The sequence below is a fragment of the Perca flavescens genome, chromosome 11 (assembly GCF_004354835.1).
Source record: "Perca flavescens isolate YP-PL-M2 chromosome 11, PFLA_1.0, whole genome shotgun sequence".
NCBI lineage: Eukaryota > Metazoa > Chordata > Actinopteri > Perciformes > Percidae > Perca > Perca flavescens.
The window spans coordinates 22,044,206-22,062,673 of record NC_041341.1 but is presented as its reverse complement, the minus strand read 5'-3'; the positions used below and the strand labels follow the sequence as shown (position 1 = coordinate 22,062,673).

At 39.9% G+C, this 18,468-nt stretch overlaps 1 protein-coding gene across 3 annotated transcripts in view; it reads left to right on the top strand.

Annotated features, from left to right (window-relative positions):
- pkp4 (plakophilin 4) overlaps nucleotides 1-18,468 on the top strand; it is an 85,901-nt gene that overhangs the window by 833 nt on the left and 66,600 nt on the right. For 2 of the 3 annotated variants that reach the window (XM_028592063.1, XM_028592065.1), the window contains exon 2: nucleotides 16,088-16,220. In XM_028592063.1, the coding sequence (XP_028447864.1) occupies nucleotides 16,170-16,220 (51 nt within the window). In that variant the 5' untranslated portion in view covers nucleotides 16,088-16,169. Of the gene's footprint in view, nucleotides 1-12,558; nucleotides 12,643-16,087; nucleotides 16,221-18,468 lie in introns of those variants that run through there. The other variant, XM_028592064.1, reaches the window with a different exon arrangement.

Below are 18,468 nucleotides of genomic sequence, written 5' to 3'. Positions count from 1 at the left end.
CGGAAGCTCAATAAAGAAATAGTCAAATTACCTTATGCATTTAAGTGCAGCATTCTTTTAGCCTGGTGAATTAGCTAGGTAGTCTTTTAACTCACTCAGGATGTATACCCTTAGAAGAGAAGAGGCACATGTATATTACCATCCCACTTTGGCTTAAAAAGTAGGTCTGATATTAAATGCCCAATAGTATACATGCCTCACATACAACCTAAAGTCCTTTGCTTCAACTCATATTCTATTAACCCAGTACTTGCCTCGTCACTATAATATCTGTGTCAGGAATGTTATTGGAAGGGGAATAGATCATTTGCCTTTTTGTCATGTTTGTCTGACTAAACCTGAAAACAAACTCTCAAGTATTGATGAAGCAGTTATTAATTTTGTCATGATGGCTGTTCAAGAAAGGTCAAGTCTCATACCCCTATATTAGGTCTTTCACATGAAAGATGCTGGGAGCAGTGCTTCCTGTCTCCCCTGTTGCCATACAGGTGTGGAAAGGTTTATCTGCATTTCACTGCCATAGTGCAAGTTGGAAGTGCAAATGAGATCATATGTGGACTTTCTCTCACACTCAGTCAATTTCACACACACACATGATGCACACATACACAGCGCAGAGGAATCGCTAGGTTGCTCCCCTCGTGATTCACATTACCACACAAGACACACACTGCTCCACAGCTGACAGCCATTGAGTGTGGTTTACTGTGGAATTGAAATAACAGCGGGGCGTTGGTTTGAAGAGTCCAATTCTCCTTCTGGTTTTTTTTAGTAGTTTGTGCGTGTACTCTAAGCAGTGTCACTGTGTTTGGCACAAGCTAGGAGAGAGGTTTTAGCAGCATTCAGCCAACCTGTTGTCCGTTTCATTTGTCATACTCCAGGTTGTTTATCACTCTTGCTGTACAAGATATTGATGTATGTGAAACTTTTTGTATTTTGTTATGTGGGTACTAGTAGTTGTAAGAAAAAATATTTTTTTGCACAAAGAACAACATGTGCCCCAGTAGACAAAAACACAACCGTTGCAAAAGGCCTTTTGTGTGTTGGTGTGATTGTTTGAACCAGTCTTCACGGTGAGTTCTTTTTAATCGGAACTGACAACAGTTTAGCAGGCCTCTCCTCCTCGTATTTTTTTTCACCACCTAATGCTGTTCCGACATCAAGGCTTAAGCGCTCACCCCTGTTAGCCTACACGTTTTTTTTTTTTACCTGCTACAATCAAAAAGTATTTCTACTGTTCATGTTTGTGTTACACTAGAAATCGTTTACTGGATAATTTGACAGTTTCCATAATTATTCTGATTTGTTCAAAAGTGGATTTGTGTTTTAGTAGTGTTGGTTTTTTTTGGGGGGGGGTCTCAGCTACTATTGCGTGGTTCCAAAGTGGGATGATAATACTAGTTAGTAGTAGCAAGTTTTCTTCAAATCCCACCCTACATACTGCAGCTTCTTTCCATCCCACATTTGCATGGTGTGGTCTAAAAGAGTTTCTCTACTGCCTCCCTTGAGAACAAACCACATGCAGTAGAGTAGGGAATTTCCATTCCAAAAAATCTGTCTTTGTTCTATCAATCGGGAGACTTAAACTGAGAGCATACCAATTATTACTATGAAACATGTTTTCAATATCTATAATATATTGTGAAGATTAAACACCATATTAATGGATTCCAAGTTTACTTTTTAATCATGAATTTGCAGCAAAAGCACACTCTTAAATTAAGGGTACTTATCATATGTAAAAATCTAACTAATTAGATAGGTAGAAAAATAGAGCGAGAGAGAGATACTTTATTTAGGGAATTTCACATATGCCGAAAAAACACTGAACTAAGAATTAATCAAATATCAACATCAAAGCACAATCAAATTTACTAGTACTAATATAAGAGTTAACAGTAAACAAAAAAGTATAGTATGAATACATTGTGCAGATTGGATGTGCATTGGGTGTGCAAAATGGAGGCTATTATAAATTGCAAAAAAATATATTGCACTTGCCAAAGTTGCAGAGAGAGTTGCCTGGCAATGGCTTGTGTGGATAAGCCTTGACATGTGCGGCTGCTGGCTGATTGTTGATTTAACTAGATATGTCGATAGATTCCTAAAAGAGCCCCAGATTTAATGCTTTGGTTGGATCCCGGACAGCTAAAGATAATACAGAACACAAAGCATGTCAGCGCTTCTAGAGATTAGGTGCACAATAGATTTTTGTCCAGTAAAATAGCCCTCCATAGGCCCGACATGCTGAGTCTGAAAGGCTGCCTCTCGCCAGTGTCTGCTATGTGGACGGTAGCAGCAAAGGGACAGAGCTTTTCCACTGTTGTTGCTCCACATGCGGTCTTACTACTAGAGTCTTCCTGCAAGCTCATTGCTCAAACAATCCCATCTATGTGGCTACAGAATTGCTTCAACAGGGCACATAATACCTTGATAAATATTTCAAACTGCTACTCACATTATCACCAAAGCTGAAAGCTCTCTTTACTGATGGTAAAAGGAGGAGTGGTACAGGAGACCATCGCAGTGGCGTGCAGGACATAATAAATGAGCACACCTGAAAACTACCGTAGCATGTACAGCAGGGATCCTCAACTTGCTATGCCCGGGGGCCACTTTTGCAAAATGACAGGAGGCCAAGTGCCAGTTAATAAACAAACATTAATCATATTTATCTTGTTTTATTAATAAACAAGCTCTATTTTGATGCTTTTTATGCACTCCACACCTTAATTACAAAGTACCCAAAAAAATCCCAGTGTGAATTAATTTATTTTCATTGCAACTTTCTGTCAATGGACTAATTGTTTAATTGATGTAATGTTTCAGCGCAAGCCACAAACATAAACGTAGCCTGCATGTGTGCTTCTTGGTTTAGACTTTTTTAAAACTCAAATAGCTTGTTTGTGGGATCAGGTATCATCCCAGAGTGGTATGTGAGTGCACTTGGTGGCTGGATTTAGTCTGAAGATAAAGGCATCTCCCCAATGTCAGGTTACACTCTAGTGACCATGAGGTTTACGCCTGTCCACAGACTACAACTGGAAGCTGAGACAATCTGCAGGACTAGTCTGACTTACCTGCTTCCTCTGCTAGGAAGCATTAGCTTTACTTCTTAAATGTCAAGGCATTTAAAAGTCTGCTACAAAGTAATATTAACTCCTGAGAAGAGGAGTTGTTGACATTGGAAATGCACATGACATTTAAAATGGCATTTTATAGATCCTAAGCTTTGCATTTGGTTGTGGAGTTGTGAGGCAGGTGTGGGCGGGGCTGTGTGATATCAAAGCTTGTCAAAGTAACGATATAATGATAAAATCAAAGCTGAAAAACCTGTAGCCTTAAGGCACGTGTCAAACTCAAGGCCCGCGGGCCAAATCCGGCCCCTTGCAGAATATAATCCGGCTGCATATCAATTTCGGTTCACAATAGGTTTTGGCCCACCTATAGTTGTGCGCCAAAAACACGGCAAAGTGTTTTTTATAACTGCAGTTACGCGACACTCAAAAGCAGAATTTGGCAGATTTGCCGACTTTGAGACTCAGAAATTCCATATTTAGGCCGAAAGATTGTTGTAAAAGAATTTGCTTGATTTGCTACATTCTATGATGGCTAAGGAACATTTTTGCTGACTTATGTAGGGCTTTATGTAGACAAAAATGCAAAAAAAAGTATTAAAAAAAAGTCAGAAAAGGTGACAAAAATGTGAAAAAAGGTGACAATTTAAATAAAAAGGCGACAAAAACGTCTGAGAAAGCCATAAAGAAGTTGGGGGAAAAAAAACATACAAAAATGACTACAGCACTACAGCGATGTCAAAATAGTGAGGTGAAGTAATACAATCAAAGATATTTGACATTTTCGATGAAACAAAAGCACGTCAATAAACTCTCTACGTCTGGCCCTCGGTGCGATTCTCTTTTTCCAGTGTGGCCCTCTGGGAAAATGAGTTTGACACACCTGCCTTAAGGCAATGGTGCTCAGATTGATACAACTTCAACGAACAAGACACTGCTCTTTAAGTTTTCTTCACTCTCTAGAAAAAAGGCTTAGTTAGCAGATCTACCCCAAGAAGCAGAGAAATATCCTAGAATAACCAGCACTGTCTAATGTCTAATGTGTTGATGTTTCACTAGAGAAACTATGACTTCAATTCTACCAGCTTGCAAATCCATCCAACCTGTTAAAGGGCTTACTCTTTCCGACCAAGTAGTTACAGGAACGTAGTTATAGGAACAGTCCACTTCTAAACAGTACTACTAACTACTCTTCCCCCAAAACCGGTTTTGCCATTTGCATTCACACTGGCCAAGTGGCCATAGGAACTAACCTTTTGTTATTATATTCACAGCCATCTAACCACCACATGTGGAAAAGGGAAAAGACCCTGCCCTGAAGTAGGAGCTGAAAGAGTTACAGGAATTGCGTCCAGAGGAACTTAATAATCCCCAAATTGGTCCAGTCGGAACACGAGAAAAAAAGGGTTCTAGGAGCGTTATGTTCTAGGAACTGCAAAAATCCCTCTGGTCGGAAAGCAGTTTGTCTCAGGAAGAACTGTTTTCCTGGCATCCAAAGTGCGCTCTCCTCTGCATGCACCAGTAACCCTGAACAATGCCAAAGCCCACCTATTGTGGGGTGGTCATTTAGGCTACTCCCAGGTGCTCACACATCATTTAAGATTTCCTGCTGCAGTCTAAATGAACCCAGAAACGCTGAAAAAACATCACTCACACATAGTAAAAGAGGTGCACATATTTTGTGGCTTCTGGGATAAGAAATGGCATATTATGTCATACATTGAATATATGATAAGATTTGCAGGAGTATCTCTGTTATATGATGAACGTGATGGAACCCACACTTGTAGTCTGTTGCATCCTAAGGATATAAATTCTAGACAATATCTTCTTTCTTTTTTTAAAACGTATCTGTGTACGTGTACCTCTGCACAACTGCAAAGTAATACACATCCTCCATCAATCATTACAGAGTACAGCTAAAGGTACATTTATTTTACCAACGTGGGGTGTGATTTATTTTTTTCAATTAATTCCCCTTCAATAGATTATTCATGTGTTGCCATCTGACAGAAACCCTACATTCCCTTCTGTACCCAGTGACATTGCAGTTAGAGATATTCACCTTTTTGTCAGTCTGTGTAAGACTCCCAGGATTTTTGTTTTTGACAAACTAAGCCAATCAGTTTTAAAAGTTTGGCTATCCAATACAGTGTATACTCACCTGAACTAGGTCTTTGTTTTAAAAGGCCAACTGGTGCTGGTTGGCTGACCTGACATTTACTTAAGTAACTACATTCCTTCAGTCCTTCTGCATCATGGTTCAATGCATGTCAGTGTCCTGATAGGTACAGGAATTGATTTTTACACATTTCACTTATTTCAGTTATTATTTTAGTTATTTTGGGGTTTAGCTCAGTTGTTTTATCCCGGTATGTTTGATCTTGAAGGTATTATTCTTTTCCCTTTCAAGTCAATTTGAATGCAGGTTATTTTATTGTTAAAAATCCTGTGATACGTGTGTATTACTTTCTTCTTTAACACAAAGTAACAGTCATTTTGCCCAACTTTACTCAAGCACTCTGTTAAATGGAGTAGGCAATAGTCACTGAAATGTTCAACCTAAGTCTTAGCTCGATGTTAGTTCTGTTATCGGCTATGGTTGGCATTAACTTTAATAACCGGTACAGTAGCATGTTAGCTTTTGATTGTGCACTGGAAATAATAGTTTGCAATGCCCCTAAAAGTTGCAGCTGTTTTTTTTTTTTTTTTTTTTTAAATTGCTTCTTTAGCTGTTACCTGCCATCTCTGAAACATCTCACATACTGTATAACCACCCACCACAGGGTAATTGAAAAAGCAATCAGTGCACAGAACAAATCTATTCTTCCATTATTTATTTACAATTTTCTTTATTTTGGCTTCATTTTCAGATGAAGGCAAATGTTATTGTTTGTTGACTTTTTTTAATCTATTTTATTGTCATCTTTTAATTCTTGTTTTTCTTTTTATGTAGCTAGTTTTTGAATCTAGTTTTTATTTCACTCTGTTTTACTACAATCACTCTTATTATAGCTCTTAAATCTATTTTATTACCTTTTAATTTTTATTTTCTCACGTGCATTGCTTTCTAATTGTTAAATTCTTTTGGTCTTTTTTATGGTTTTAGGGTCTAAACTTTTTGTCTTATCTGCTTGTCAGTCATCTGTGAAGCACTTTAAACTGCACAAGATGCTATACGATTGATTGATTGATTGATTGATTGATTGATTGATTGATTGAGGCTTTATAGGCCTTGAAAAATATTAGCCCCATAACATGTTGAAGACGCATTGAGCAGGCAGGTACATGGTCAGGCCTCTGCATGGTCAGGCCTCTGTTTATCCATCTCACTCTCTAAGTTGGTTTCATAATACTTCACAGGAACGGAGTTCCTTTCTTGTTTTGTTTTTTCCAAGTTCACCAAAGTTCACAAGTCAGTGTCATTACAGAGTTACAATTTAATCTCTCAATCTCAATATTCTATTCTTGTTCCATGGAAGAGCCTGTTCAATACTCCGATCAACATCTTAGCAAAGCTTTAAGACTCAAGTGTATTTGTACAGATGTAGAGCATGAAGCTTGTCAATGAAAAGAGGAATAGTTGTCAATATAAAAGGTTATCTTTACAGCCTAAAGCAGAAAACCAATCATGATTTCCACTGAGCATAAGAATCTTGCCTAGATTGTCATGTTTGGTTCCCAAAGTTCATCTTAGATTGTCAATCTGTTGATGTCAATCACTTTTTATATATTGTTTTTGTACAAGTAGAGCAGCCTTTACTCATACTGCAGGCAGCGCTCTGACAGTGACGATAGAGGGCTTGTTAGGTTGGTGGTGTATTAAAGCAACTTGTTGAGACAGGGCTCTAATTGGGATAAAATATGTATTGTTGTCATTGTGATTGAATTTCTGATGACCAGTTAATGGATACTTTTAATGATGATCAATATCATATATTTAGGTTAGTGTGTTTATTTGTTCTTTCAGTAAGTCTTCAGTGTTTTATGTATAATGTATTTTTTTGGGGCTTTTATGATTTAAAAAAAAAAAAAAAAAAAAAAAGATTTACAGGACAGGTAGGTGAGAGAGGGGAAAGACATGCAGGAAATTGTCACAGGTTGGATTTGAACCCTGGACCTCTGCTTCGAGGCATAAACCTCTCAGTATATGTACGTATAAGCTCATGGTTGTCGGAGAAATCACAACACACCTTATTGACTATTGATGACTATTGACAGATGTTCTCCTTTCTATCAGTGTTTACCTTGTAATGGTATATCAATATATAACCAAATGTTGGATGTAGAATTTACAAACAGCTAGTCCTGTTGCCTTCATTTCAACCTTAAGATCTGAAATCCCAAATGAGCCTCTAGTTTAAAAACAAGCCTGGGCAGAATCTCTGTATCATCCCCCATGTTGGTTTTCCCCTTTGGTCCATTATTGTGATGCAGGTATGGGGATACTTGGTCACATTTAGAGAATGTGTGATGTGCACCAACAACACCAAAACAAATTCCTTGTATGTGTTAAAAAACGTGCTTGGCAATAAAACCCTTTCTGATTCTGATTCTAAGGAATCCTTAAGATTCAGCCACACTTTAACATGCTGAAATACAGTCATGTAGCTGAAATATCACTATTTTAGTGGATGAAAGATATAGTTGAGGACCCTGCCAACTCAAGACGACAACTAGACGTGAACAAAACATGAAATGGATAGGTAGTCATATATAGCCTATTAATAATCTTTTTTTTTTTTTCACAGTCACACATGAAGTGGTTCATTAATATGTCATAGCGAGGTCTGAGGTGTACGTATGACAGGAAATGTAAAAGCCATCATTCTACAAAATTGCCCTTTTTATGAAGAAGCAGTCAGCTAAGCAAAATTCATACAATTCATAGCTTTGTGATTGATCATGCTGTAATCAGTCAAAATAGAAGGTGCTGAGTCAGCTCCGTTAGACACCTTACATTGTGAGAGCCAGGACACTACCAATAGCACAGCATGTGTAATGCTAATTTTCCTTTTCCCGTTTGGATGATCTTGGTATTTCTGTGATGCATAAAATCTTAACACGATCATTTGATGACCATCTGATATGCTCAGCAGTGGGAAAATGTTTGACACAGCAAATGGAGTGCATAGGGTTGCTAAAACCGCAGCATTGATGAAACACATTTTTAGCTGAACTGTTAAATGAGGTTGAATAATGAACGTCCCCCATGATCAAATTCTTGTCTGCAACTTTGTCAATTAGCTTAGTGCATAAAATCTCCTGTTACATTTGTCTTGTACCACATCCGCTAAACAAGGAATGAGCTTATTGCATTGACTTCTCTAGAGATGTACAGAGCATTGTGCTGTAATTCCTTCTTGGGAAGCATTGTTGCTGTTGTGTTTGCATTGTAATTGTATGCAGAAAGGCATTAGGGTGTTAAACGTATCCTTCTAACAATGTGTGACAGGATGAAGCACGTCTGTCTAGCACAAACTCTGATTCTATTTAAGGGATTTACATGCAATCAGAATAATTTATGACATGTTGAAAACAGCTGATAGGACTTCAGTCGAGCCACTCTGCTCCCCATTAGTTGAGGTATTGTTATGAGGAAACCTTAGGAAGTTGTTCACAAAGTTTGCCTTGTGTTTTACTGCTGCACCGTGGAAACATGGATTATTTGGTCTGCAGCCATCTTCCCCATGTCTTTGTTGAGTAAACGTATCTCGCAAGATAAAGTGCAGCTCAGGGAGTGTGCATGCAGCTTGTGACATTAGTCTTTGGGCATTTGCGTGTTGAATAGATTGTAAAATGACTGTTTCCTGCCGTTACTCAGAGGCAAGCCTTGCCCTGTGGATACACATGTTTAGATAGGCCTCCGGTTATTGCAACATTTGTCGGGGTGAGGTCAAGGTGTGAGGTAGGCATGGGTGCAGCTTCTGTATGATGTTTTTGCATGTCCGCTTTGGAGAGAAAGTGGAGGAGATGCTGCCAGACGGTTGTCTCTCCACTCTATATAGCCTCGTACTTGTCATCGCGTTTAACATACATCAACAGAAGGACAGGTATGTGTCTATTTAAAGGAGGCTACATCATTCTGTGTAGCCTTTTCAAGGTAATGATTGATTGATTGTGTGTGTGAGACATTTTCTGCTCTGAAAAGGAGACATTTCTTTGCTGTTGGGTGTGTCGATATGAGCAAAGCATTTTCCGCTGTTGAGAACAACAAAAAGTGAAACATCCAGGGATCTAATAATAACTTTTTTTTTGTGTTTTGTTGCTGGCAAGTTCATTGAGCGCTTACGGAGAATTCGTCATCCTCCTCAAAGAATTTTCCACATGTGGCACCTACTAAGAAGTCACAGCATAAAGACTGTACTGTCTGAGGTTAAGGTTGATCAGTGGCATGCAGTATGTGCAGTACCATTGGTATATTTGTGTTACCCACATTTTCAAATGAGCTCAGAGCAGTTACTTTGTCAGGGCTTCAGTTGACACTTCCTGACATGTTTAGCCTAATAGTGTGTGCTGTAAAGGATTTCAAATTGACTTGCTGTAAAATCCTAATGCTGCTGTTGTGAATGCTTTTTGAACAGTGTTTTTCTACCTCTGTCTTCATTCTGGGGATTTATTGTGGCTAATAATATATAATTTGGACAGCACTCCTGTTGCTCTTCAAATTACCATTATATATTATTATCCACATTAAGGATCTAGTACCCAGTCTTCAATGAGTTTCAGCGTGAGTTGAGCGTTAGGTCTTATATTTTATAGATTATATTCTATGATTATAATTGTGGCTTGAAAATGTTATTGTTCATTTTAGTGAATTTTGATAATTTATACTGGACCACAAACTTTTTTTTTATCGTAGAAAGTCAATACACTTTGCGAACGAAGCAATTAAGCATTGTGGGTCTTTGGGGACGTTGCATGTTGTAGCTGCTGAGAGATTAGTAATGGGACTGTATTTCTCCCCACAAAGCTTTCACATGCTACATAACGCTGCCGTGTCACTGTAGATAAGCTGCCATGGGGCAACCATGTGCCACAGAGGCCTGAGCATGTGGGTTTTCATTTAAAAAATACACCAGATTGTTCCACTGATCAGCTCCTCCTGCACAGATTGGAGTTGTGTTAATCAGTGAATACGGTGAATTAGTCAAATTTGGTGTTTGGATTAATACCTGCACAATGTCAGCCCTCTGTGCATCATCGTTGCCCTCCTCAATCCATCTTAGATATACTGTAAAGCATGCCCTTTGTTTGACCACTTCATGTTTATTTCCAGTGCATATGCCGGAAGCAGAGGTTTAATGGATGCTTGATACACTGTAAAATATTTATTAGCTCAATGTACACAACGTACTGTAGGTATTGTTGTGATTTCACTTAATGGATTGCCATGTTTGGTTCTGTACGTAGAACTCAAAACAAGTTTTTTAAAGGTGCTCTAAGCGGTGTCACGCATTTTTTAGGCTACAACATTTTTTGTCACATACAGCAAACATCTCCTCACTATCCGCCAGCTGCCTGTCCCTTGAACACACTGTAAAAAAAATGCGGTCTCTGTAGACAGCCCAGGCTCCACAAACCAAAACAAACAGTGTTCCAGCCAATAAACAGATTTGGGGGTGGGGATTGGGGGGTTAGTGCGCGGAAGGGAGGGGAGGGGACGGTGTGAGGAGGAGGGAGGGTCGAGCTAACCTCCGTTTTGTTTAACAATACTTTGAACGTCAACAATAAGTGATGTCACCCAACATCACTTAGAGCACCTTTTAAGAAGATGGTAATTAACTGTTATCACATCTTTTGTCACCAAAAAGAGGTGTAGTATATAAGCAGCTCTGAGCTCCGTTTTGAGCTGTAGATTTCCCAGGCCCTTTTTAGCTCAGCAAGTCAGAGCAATCAGCATATGAACTGCTGCTTCTCCGAGACTCCCTGCAATTGAAATTCAGGCTAGTTTATAATAATGTCTCAGCTCATCTCCATTTGTCTGTGTTGAATGTCTGTGACCTTGTGTCACTCAGCCTCCTGAAGACAGATCTCCCTCCCTGCTGACTGACAGACGGGTAGTATCAATGTGATAGCAGTGTAGCGGCATGAAAAGGTTATATTGTTGCGTCCTTGAGTTCAAAAAGACTTAAACAGAAATTGAAATAAATAAGTTGGTTTTATCCGTTTAAGTGCAGGATATTTGTAAAATTCAGATGCGTGAACACAGTCAAGGAAAGTGTGCTCTCCCACTTCAGAGCCCAACCTCTCATCGCACCATCAATCCAAATGCTCTCACCAGAAAAGAAAACAATTCTTCAGGGTTCAGAATGAGAAATCACTGATACACTTAAATATGCAGTCTTGGCTCAAAATATACCCTTGGAGAAATGCGCTTACTGACCTGCTGCATTTAAATGCAGTAGTTAAAATAATCATGTTATTATGGTGCATGCAAACGTGTTCTCTGGTTTGTTGCTTTAACCTGATTTCTCCCAGTAACCTGGTTTCCCGTGTGCATGTAAACGTAGCCTGTGTGATGGCCAATGTTATATTTGCTGCTGCAGTGCTCCTTGGGGAAGGTGACACAAGGCACAGGTGGCTTTCAGAAGGATCAGAGAACTGATAAGTTCTTGTCTGTAGATGAAATTGATGCAAGAAGGCAGTATTTGAATCTGGGACAGTAGATCTGTCTTAAGCAACTGTTCAGAAACATGCTTTTTTTTTTTTTTTTTTTTTTATTAAGATTTGACACTAACAGAATTAGTCAGATTTTGAAACATGTTGCACTATATCTTCCATTTCCTTCATTGAACCATAAACTACATTAAATCTAGAAGACGGAGAATCACGGAAAGAGGGATTGTGTAAGAAGCTCTGAGGAGTGGCCGGATTCTGAGTTCAGTAGATCAGATCACATGATCTGACGAGTCAGGGTGGAGTCAGGCTAAGACTTTTCTTGGCAGACATGGATGCATTGAGGATAACGATACTTTAAAGGGGAGATGTGGATTTGACTAGAAAGACTGTCTGTCTGGTTAAAGAGATGCTTATTATTGCATGTTGAATAGTTGGATAAATCTGTCACTGAAAGATATATTGTTTAAAATAATCAGCTGTATTTTGTCATTAGCTAGCTATGCTCAAAGATGTTGTCATGAAGACTTTTTTTTTTCTGCTTTGTCAAGGGAAATAATAATGAGACAGTGGTTTGCCTCCTTGTTTAGACCAGAAAGAGGTTTTCTTTAGACTGGAAACTACGCAATGCTGTCCTTAGGCATTAACCTAATGAAAGCCTTAAAACATGCACAAATTTGGCTTTGAACCTTGTTCTCAGTCGTGTGCTTGCTCTTCAAACTGTCTTATGGCTTGACATACCAGTGTTTATAACTGCGTAGCAGTTCCTCAAGGTTATTTCCCCCCTCAGCATTTGGAGGGAAACACAAAGAGAAATGTTGAAGAACCAGTCACTTGTGTGCTGCAGCGGCATAGTTGTCTTCACCCCCCATCTCAGAGCTGCTGAGAACCCTGAGCTAAGCAGAGTGAACTCATTGTGGACCAGATATAATGGTGAATTTCAGAGGTAGGCTCAGATACATTTGCTTAACGGTGCCTTTTAAAAGGAGTTTCTTTCCTTTTTTGTATGTTTTTTTTTTGTGGTTCTATTTCCTACAGTCTGCTTAATGTGCACTTTCCTACAGTCAAGTTTAGACTGCTGAGAAATATTCATTAGGACCAATTTATATTCACAGATTTTGGTCAGGTGAAGGGTTACAGAAAGGTTAAGTGTGTTAAGGCCTATATTATACTTAATCTACGGTGATTTACATGACAATTACAGTGACCAGTTTTCATAGCTGCACACCTCTTTTTTGTCGTTTGTCTCTTTGAGAAGATACTGAAAGAGAAAGCAGAAAGGATTTTTGTCCACCTCGACCGGGTTGGCAACTTCTGTAAGCTTAAAATGTGCACTCAGTCAGTCCTGTCTGTGTTGTTCTCTGTGTTTGTACAGAAGTCAGAGAGGAGGAGTTCTGTGAAATTCAAACAGCTTTTTTCCCCGTTTCCTGTCGCTGCATTTTTCTGGGAATCAAGAGCCATGTCCTTGATTCAAAGGCTGCGGGTGGGAGGGAGTCAGGGCGGTGTGTTGCAACACTATGAATGAGCAGGATAGGAATTTGGGAGACTGACAGGGGAACACATGGAATATCCTGTGTGGACTAACATACTTAGGACTAGTAAAACTGTATCTGTCATTTAACACCAGGGCTGGCATATGCCCCGGTTCAGCTCAGACACCTTGAAATGCTCACGCTGCCTTGGTGACAGACTCCCAGAATACCTCAGGGTCACATTTCGCCCTAATGTCTGGGGGACCTCCCACGTACTTAGGACTTATGTGCCACCCCCTCTCCAATGCCTCATCCCTGGCCAAAAACTTTTATGTTCTCACTGTAAACAACCCAGCCAGCTCACACAAACTGGCTGTCAGCCTGCGCTAAATGATTGTGTGTGTGTGTGTGTGTGTGTGTGTGTGTGTGTGTGTGTGTGTGTGTGTGTGTGTGTGTGTGTGTGTGTGTGTGTGTGTGTGTGTGTGTGTGTGTGTGTGTGTGTGTGTGTGTGTGTGTGTGTGTTTTCATGTGCTTACATGAAAGCAAATTACCCTTTTAACCCTTTTGAATTGATGTTGGCACAAAATTGACTCAATCAGTAAAGCTGTATATTAATTCTTCCAGTCACCCTGAGGCTGCCATTATGGACTAGGATTACTATATAATAATAATAATAATGGAGGGAGAGTTCAGTTCTTTGCAGCAGGGCTATTTTGTTAATTACCATATGGTTATTTCATGGTGGTTTCAGCAGTTAATATTCCTCTACACATTAGCGTCATATAAAGACTGCGTCTCACAACAACATGTATCACCTTGGCTGTATTCTGTGTGGTTTAGTAAAATACATATATAGACCAATATATACTGTATGTGTAGAAACCAAGGGGTGGAATTTGTCTTTATGTTTGTATCGTGGAGATGACAGTGGCAGTGGAAAGACTGTAAAAGTGATAGTAAAATCCCTGTTTCCCTAAAGTCACATGCCTCCTGTGTTATCAGACCTCTTGCTTTTGTCTACTGCTGCAGCTCTGAGGTATGAGGCAGCCATTGCAGCCTTTAGCTGCCTTGTCTGGCTCAACAGCCTCCTTCTAGTAAATATGGATCCACCTTGAGCAGTGTTCCCTTGACACTCTTCCTGTCAACAGATATAATGAGACCATAACTATTCGTTCTCCTTTCTCATTTTAATCCCAGACAAAGGCCAGAGAGAGCGAAGGAGACAGAAACACCTTTTGTCTTCTGTCGGGCTGCAGACTTGTTTTTTTGTTTCTATTTTTTTTTTTTCAAAGGCCTGGCCTCGCTCATCTTTTTAAACCTCTCCACTGCATCTTATATTATTATTTTTTTTGTTCTTTAACAAAAACTTATCTTCTAGAGACAATAAATTTATCATGAGACATTTCTAAAAACTAATTGTTTTCTAAGAAGAATGCACATCACATGTCAGCCAGTCAGTCAGTCTGACATTTATTTTATTTGTAAAGAAGATTTCTGCATTTTCTGCTTTCAGTCTGTTCTGCTGGAAATGGATATGATAGTCGCCGTCAGCAGGACCGTATGAACAGAAAATATCTAGGCGAATCATTGGTAAAAAAATAAATTAATAAAAAAATATCGATTCTAGGGAAAGGAATTGATTTTTGAAAATCGCCGCAAAAAAAATCAAATGCATAATAGTATTCACCTGTGTGCACACTAGAGGATGGATAACCGAGCCTGACGTCAGGCTGGTTTCGGACAGATATTTAGAAATGATGTTCGGGTTCAGGTCGGGCTCGGTCACATCAGCGCGATAAGGCATTGAACATTTTAAATTTAAAACCGCTTATTAACGTGCGCTTGTTGCCTCGTGTGCGCTGATGCGCTCATCTGTTGACATTTCCGAATGCCCTACAGTTAATAAAAGCGGGCTTTCCACACAAACAAACGTACATGTGTCATTAGTATGAGGGAAATATCTTAAATGCCTGTCAGGCTCGGGCCGGGTTCGGTTACTGCTCTGCTTACTGCTGGGCTCGGACAGGAAAATGCGCCCCGATCCGCACTCTAGCGCGCGCTAGGGGTGTTAATCTTCACTGCTCTCACGATTTGATTTAATTACGATTTATCCTATAAACAATTTGAATCGATTCGATATCACAATGCATCACTTCCTCAATATTATTATAAATTGCTACACAAGGTTTTCATCAACAAATTCAAGCAGTCACATTATGAACTCCCCTTTTTGGCATCTGCTTTGAAAAAAAGACACTTCCTGAATGTAGTGGAGTCTAAACACAGCAGACAGCAGACAAAAGGCAAAAACAAAAAAGCAGCCACCGGGAAAAACAACAAACAACTTCAGTAGGCCATAATTGATTATGGTCTGTCACTCCATTGAGGCAGAATCATTGACATCCGTACGCAGTGCATCGATGCAATGATTCATTTCAACCCCCTTAGCGCGCATGTTCTTGGTATTTAAGGGCCACTTTTGCATTGGCTTGGATTTTAATTTACATTGTTTTGTGGCTTCACTAGAGTCGCTGGCCATCCTTCTGTTTGTGTTGTATTACATACACAGATCATCATTTAACTTGTGTGTTGTCTCAAGGCCATATGGCATTGATTTGCACTGTCACAGACGTGAAACATTGACAGTCTTTTTCTCTTTGGGCCATATGGCATGTGTGGGTGTGTGTGTTTGTGTGTATTGTTGGTGGTGGCGTGTAACCATTGATAGTCACTTCTCAGCATCACTCGCTTGTGTGTATCAGGGAGTGGTTAACTCAAGTGTGTATTTATGAGTGGAGTGTGTTTGCACACGCATTCACACAGTGTGGTATGTGTGGACAAGATTGTGTTGTTGTTTTCAAAAGAGCGCCTGTGGTGACCAGATTGTTTTTGTGTGTGTGTGTGTGTCCGTCCACACAGGAAGAATGCCAGCTCCTGAGCAGAGCCCAGTGACGGAGGAGGGGCTTTGCTGACCATCCGCGACAGTTCAACTCGCCGCAACATGGATGCCGACAACACCGCCAACAACATCCTGGCGTCCGTCAAAGAACAGGTAGCGTGTTGCTTCTGTTCATACCGCGTTGATTCATGTTCCATCTCTAATATTACGGCACGGTAAAGCTTTTATGAACCATTTATGTACAGTGACATAGTGAACGCTAAATTGTCTGGTGACTCACACATTGTACTAAGAAGAAATCCACTGGGCTATGTATGTGGACATTTGGTTACTGTGCAGTTGTGTCTCACACCCTGTTGTCACTGTAATCATACAACTTACCTCTGCGGCACAGAGTCCAAAGTAGAAAGTTGTCATCTCGCTGCGTGTGGGATGATGGAAAGATTTTTGTTTAAAGCAGAACTGTGGTCGGAGTGGACTTTGTTTGCTTTACTTTGTTTTTATCTGGAGGTGGAATGACTGACTAGGTGCTTTTGGCTGTTTATTGCCTTCAGTCATGGCCTGACTTCCATCAATGGACAACCAGGAAGATCATCTCTAGCTGGGTTTGTGAGCCTATGCGGGGACATGCCCCCTGACTCACTCCATCTCTGCCTGTCTCTCTGTGATTCATCCACACTGCCTTCTGTTACATGCACGCACGCACACACACCGTCACGCACATGCACACGCACACGCGCACACACAAATGCACACTCTCCTTTCCTCTCTGGTTTTGCTCCAGCCCTCCGTATTGGGAATCCAGCACAGGGCAAACTAGGCTAAAGAGAGTTTGTTAATGATTCATTAATTAATAATTAATTATGTTAATTCCCCTATGTGAAATCTTTTATACCTATTTTTTTCAATACCTTATAGTTGAGCTACAGTTTGATAATAAATAGCAGCAAACACATTTAATTAATTTCAAATATCCCACGGTCCTATTAGATCACAAAAAAAAAACTTGACATTTTATTACATGGAGACTACTTAGTTGTGAGTTATCCACTTTGATGTCCTATTTTGGCCTGCTGCAAGAAAGTGGGTAGTGTTTACATGAGTAAGGAAGGAAGGAAGGAGGGAGCACCTGTCGATGTCACTTCCTTCCCTAGAGTATTCCTCAGTGGCTCGTCCGGTTAGAGCAGATATCCATGCAGGCAGGCAGGAAGAGCAAGTAGCCTGCCTGAGCCATGGCTTTTAGAGTGACTGACTGAAGAAATGCCTCCGAGGGAATTCTTGCTAAAGAGTCGAGACTGTAAAATGATCGTTCTCCTCAGTATTTAACAGAGTTGAAGAGGCAAATCAGAGGGTGAGTGAGAGTGAAAAGATGGAGGAGGTCAGGCTAGTCAGGAGACTAGGCTCGTGGGAGTGTGTTTTTTCCCCCTCTGTGCTTTCGCGTGAGGTTTTCCTGTGATTGTTGAGAGGCAGACCTTCGAGGGATCCCGCTGTCGATGTAAACATGCAAGTCTGCTGTGCTGTAGCTGTGGTCGCGGTTAGGGCTGGGGCTTAGCATGACTGGGTGTTTGGTAAGTTTTTACTCTATGGCTTTACTATCTTTTGTTTTATTTGTCCTTTTTTTTTCTGCCTTTCCATTGACTGATTTCCCTCCCCTTCACTTGTCTTTTTCACTCCTTGTCTTCCTTCATTTATATTGGTCTCTTTTTCCAAACTTCTTTTTCTGTCACTGCTGTTTTTACAGCTGCACAGGCTTTGCCGAGATGCCCAAACAAGGACAGATTCACCAACGTATTGTGATTGCATTCCCCGTGTGTGTACATTTGCTCGGACTTATGTCTTCCCTCTTACCCTTTTTTTGTCTGTAATGCTGCAGTTGCTGGTTATCAGAGTCCTGCCTTTGCTCTGTGCCTCTTAAATAGCACTGATCCACCATCGGGATGACACATCCTTAATGGTTCATTACAGACCCCATTTGAGTGTTTAAATGTCATGTTTTTCTCGCTGCACTGCAAAACCTGCTTTGAAGAACCACACATGCTATTTTTCAAGCCTGACTCAATCAGAAAAACCTAAAACTGTATTGTAAATTAAAACTTAACTTTACAAATGTCCCCTCTTCAGTATTTATTATCTTATTACAATTTAATGTAACCTAAGGGGTTCTTTCGAGGATTATCTAAGACCTAGTTTTTTTTTTATCTGTTTAATCTTAAGTATAATTGAGGCAGTGGGAGGCTTTTGTGTCGATTCAGCAACCACAACATCCTTATGTGTCTTGTCACTGTGTTTTACTTAACTATCAATTTACCATTTTATTAATGGTGTTTATTATAAAGTGGTAACATTGTTTTTTATTATTCCAAAAATCCAAGATGTCTTTGGTATTTATTGGAATATTTAA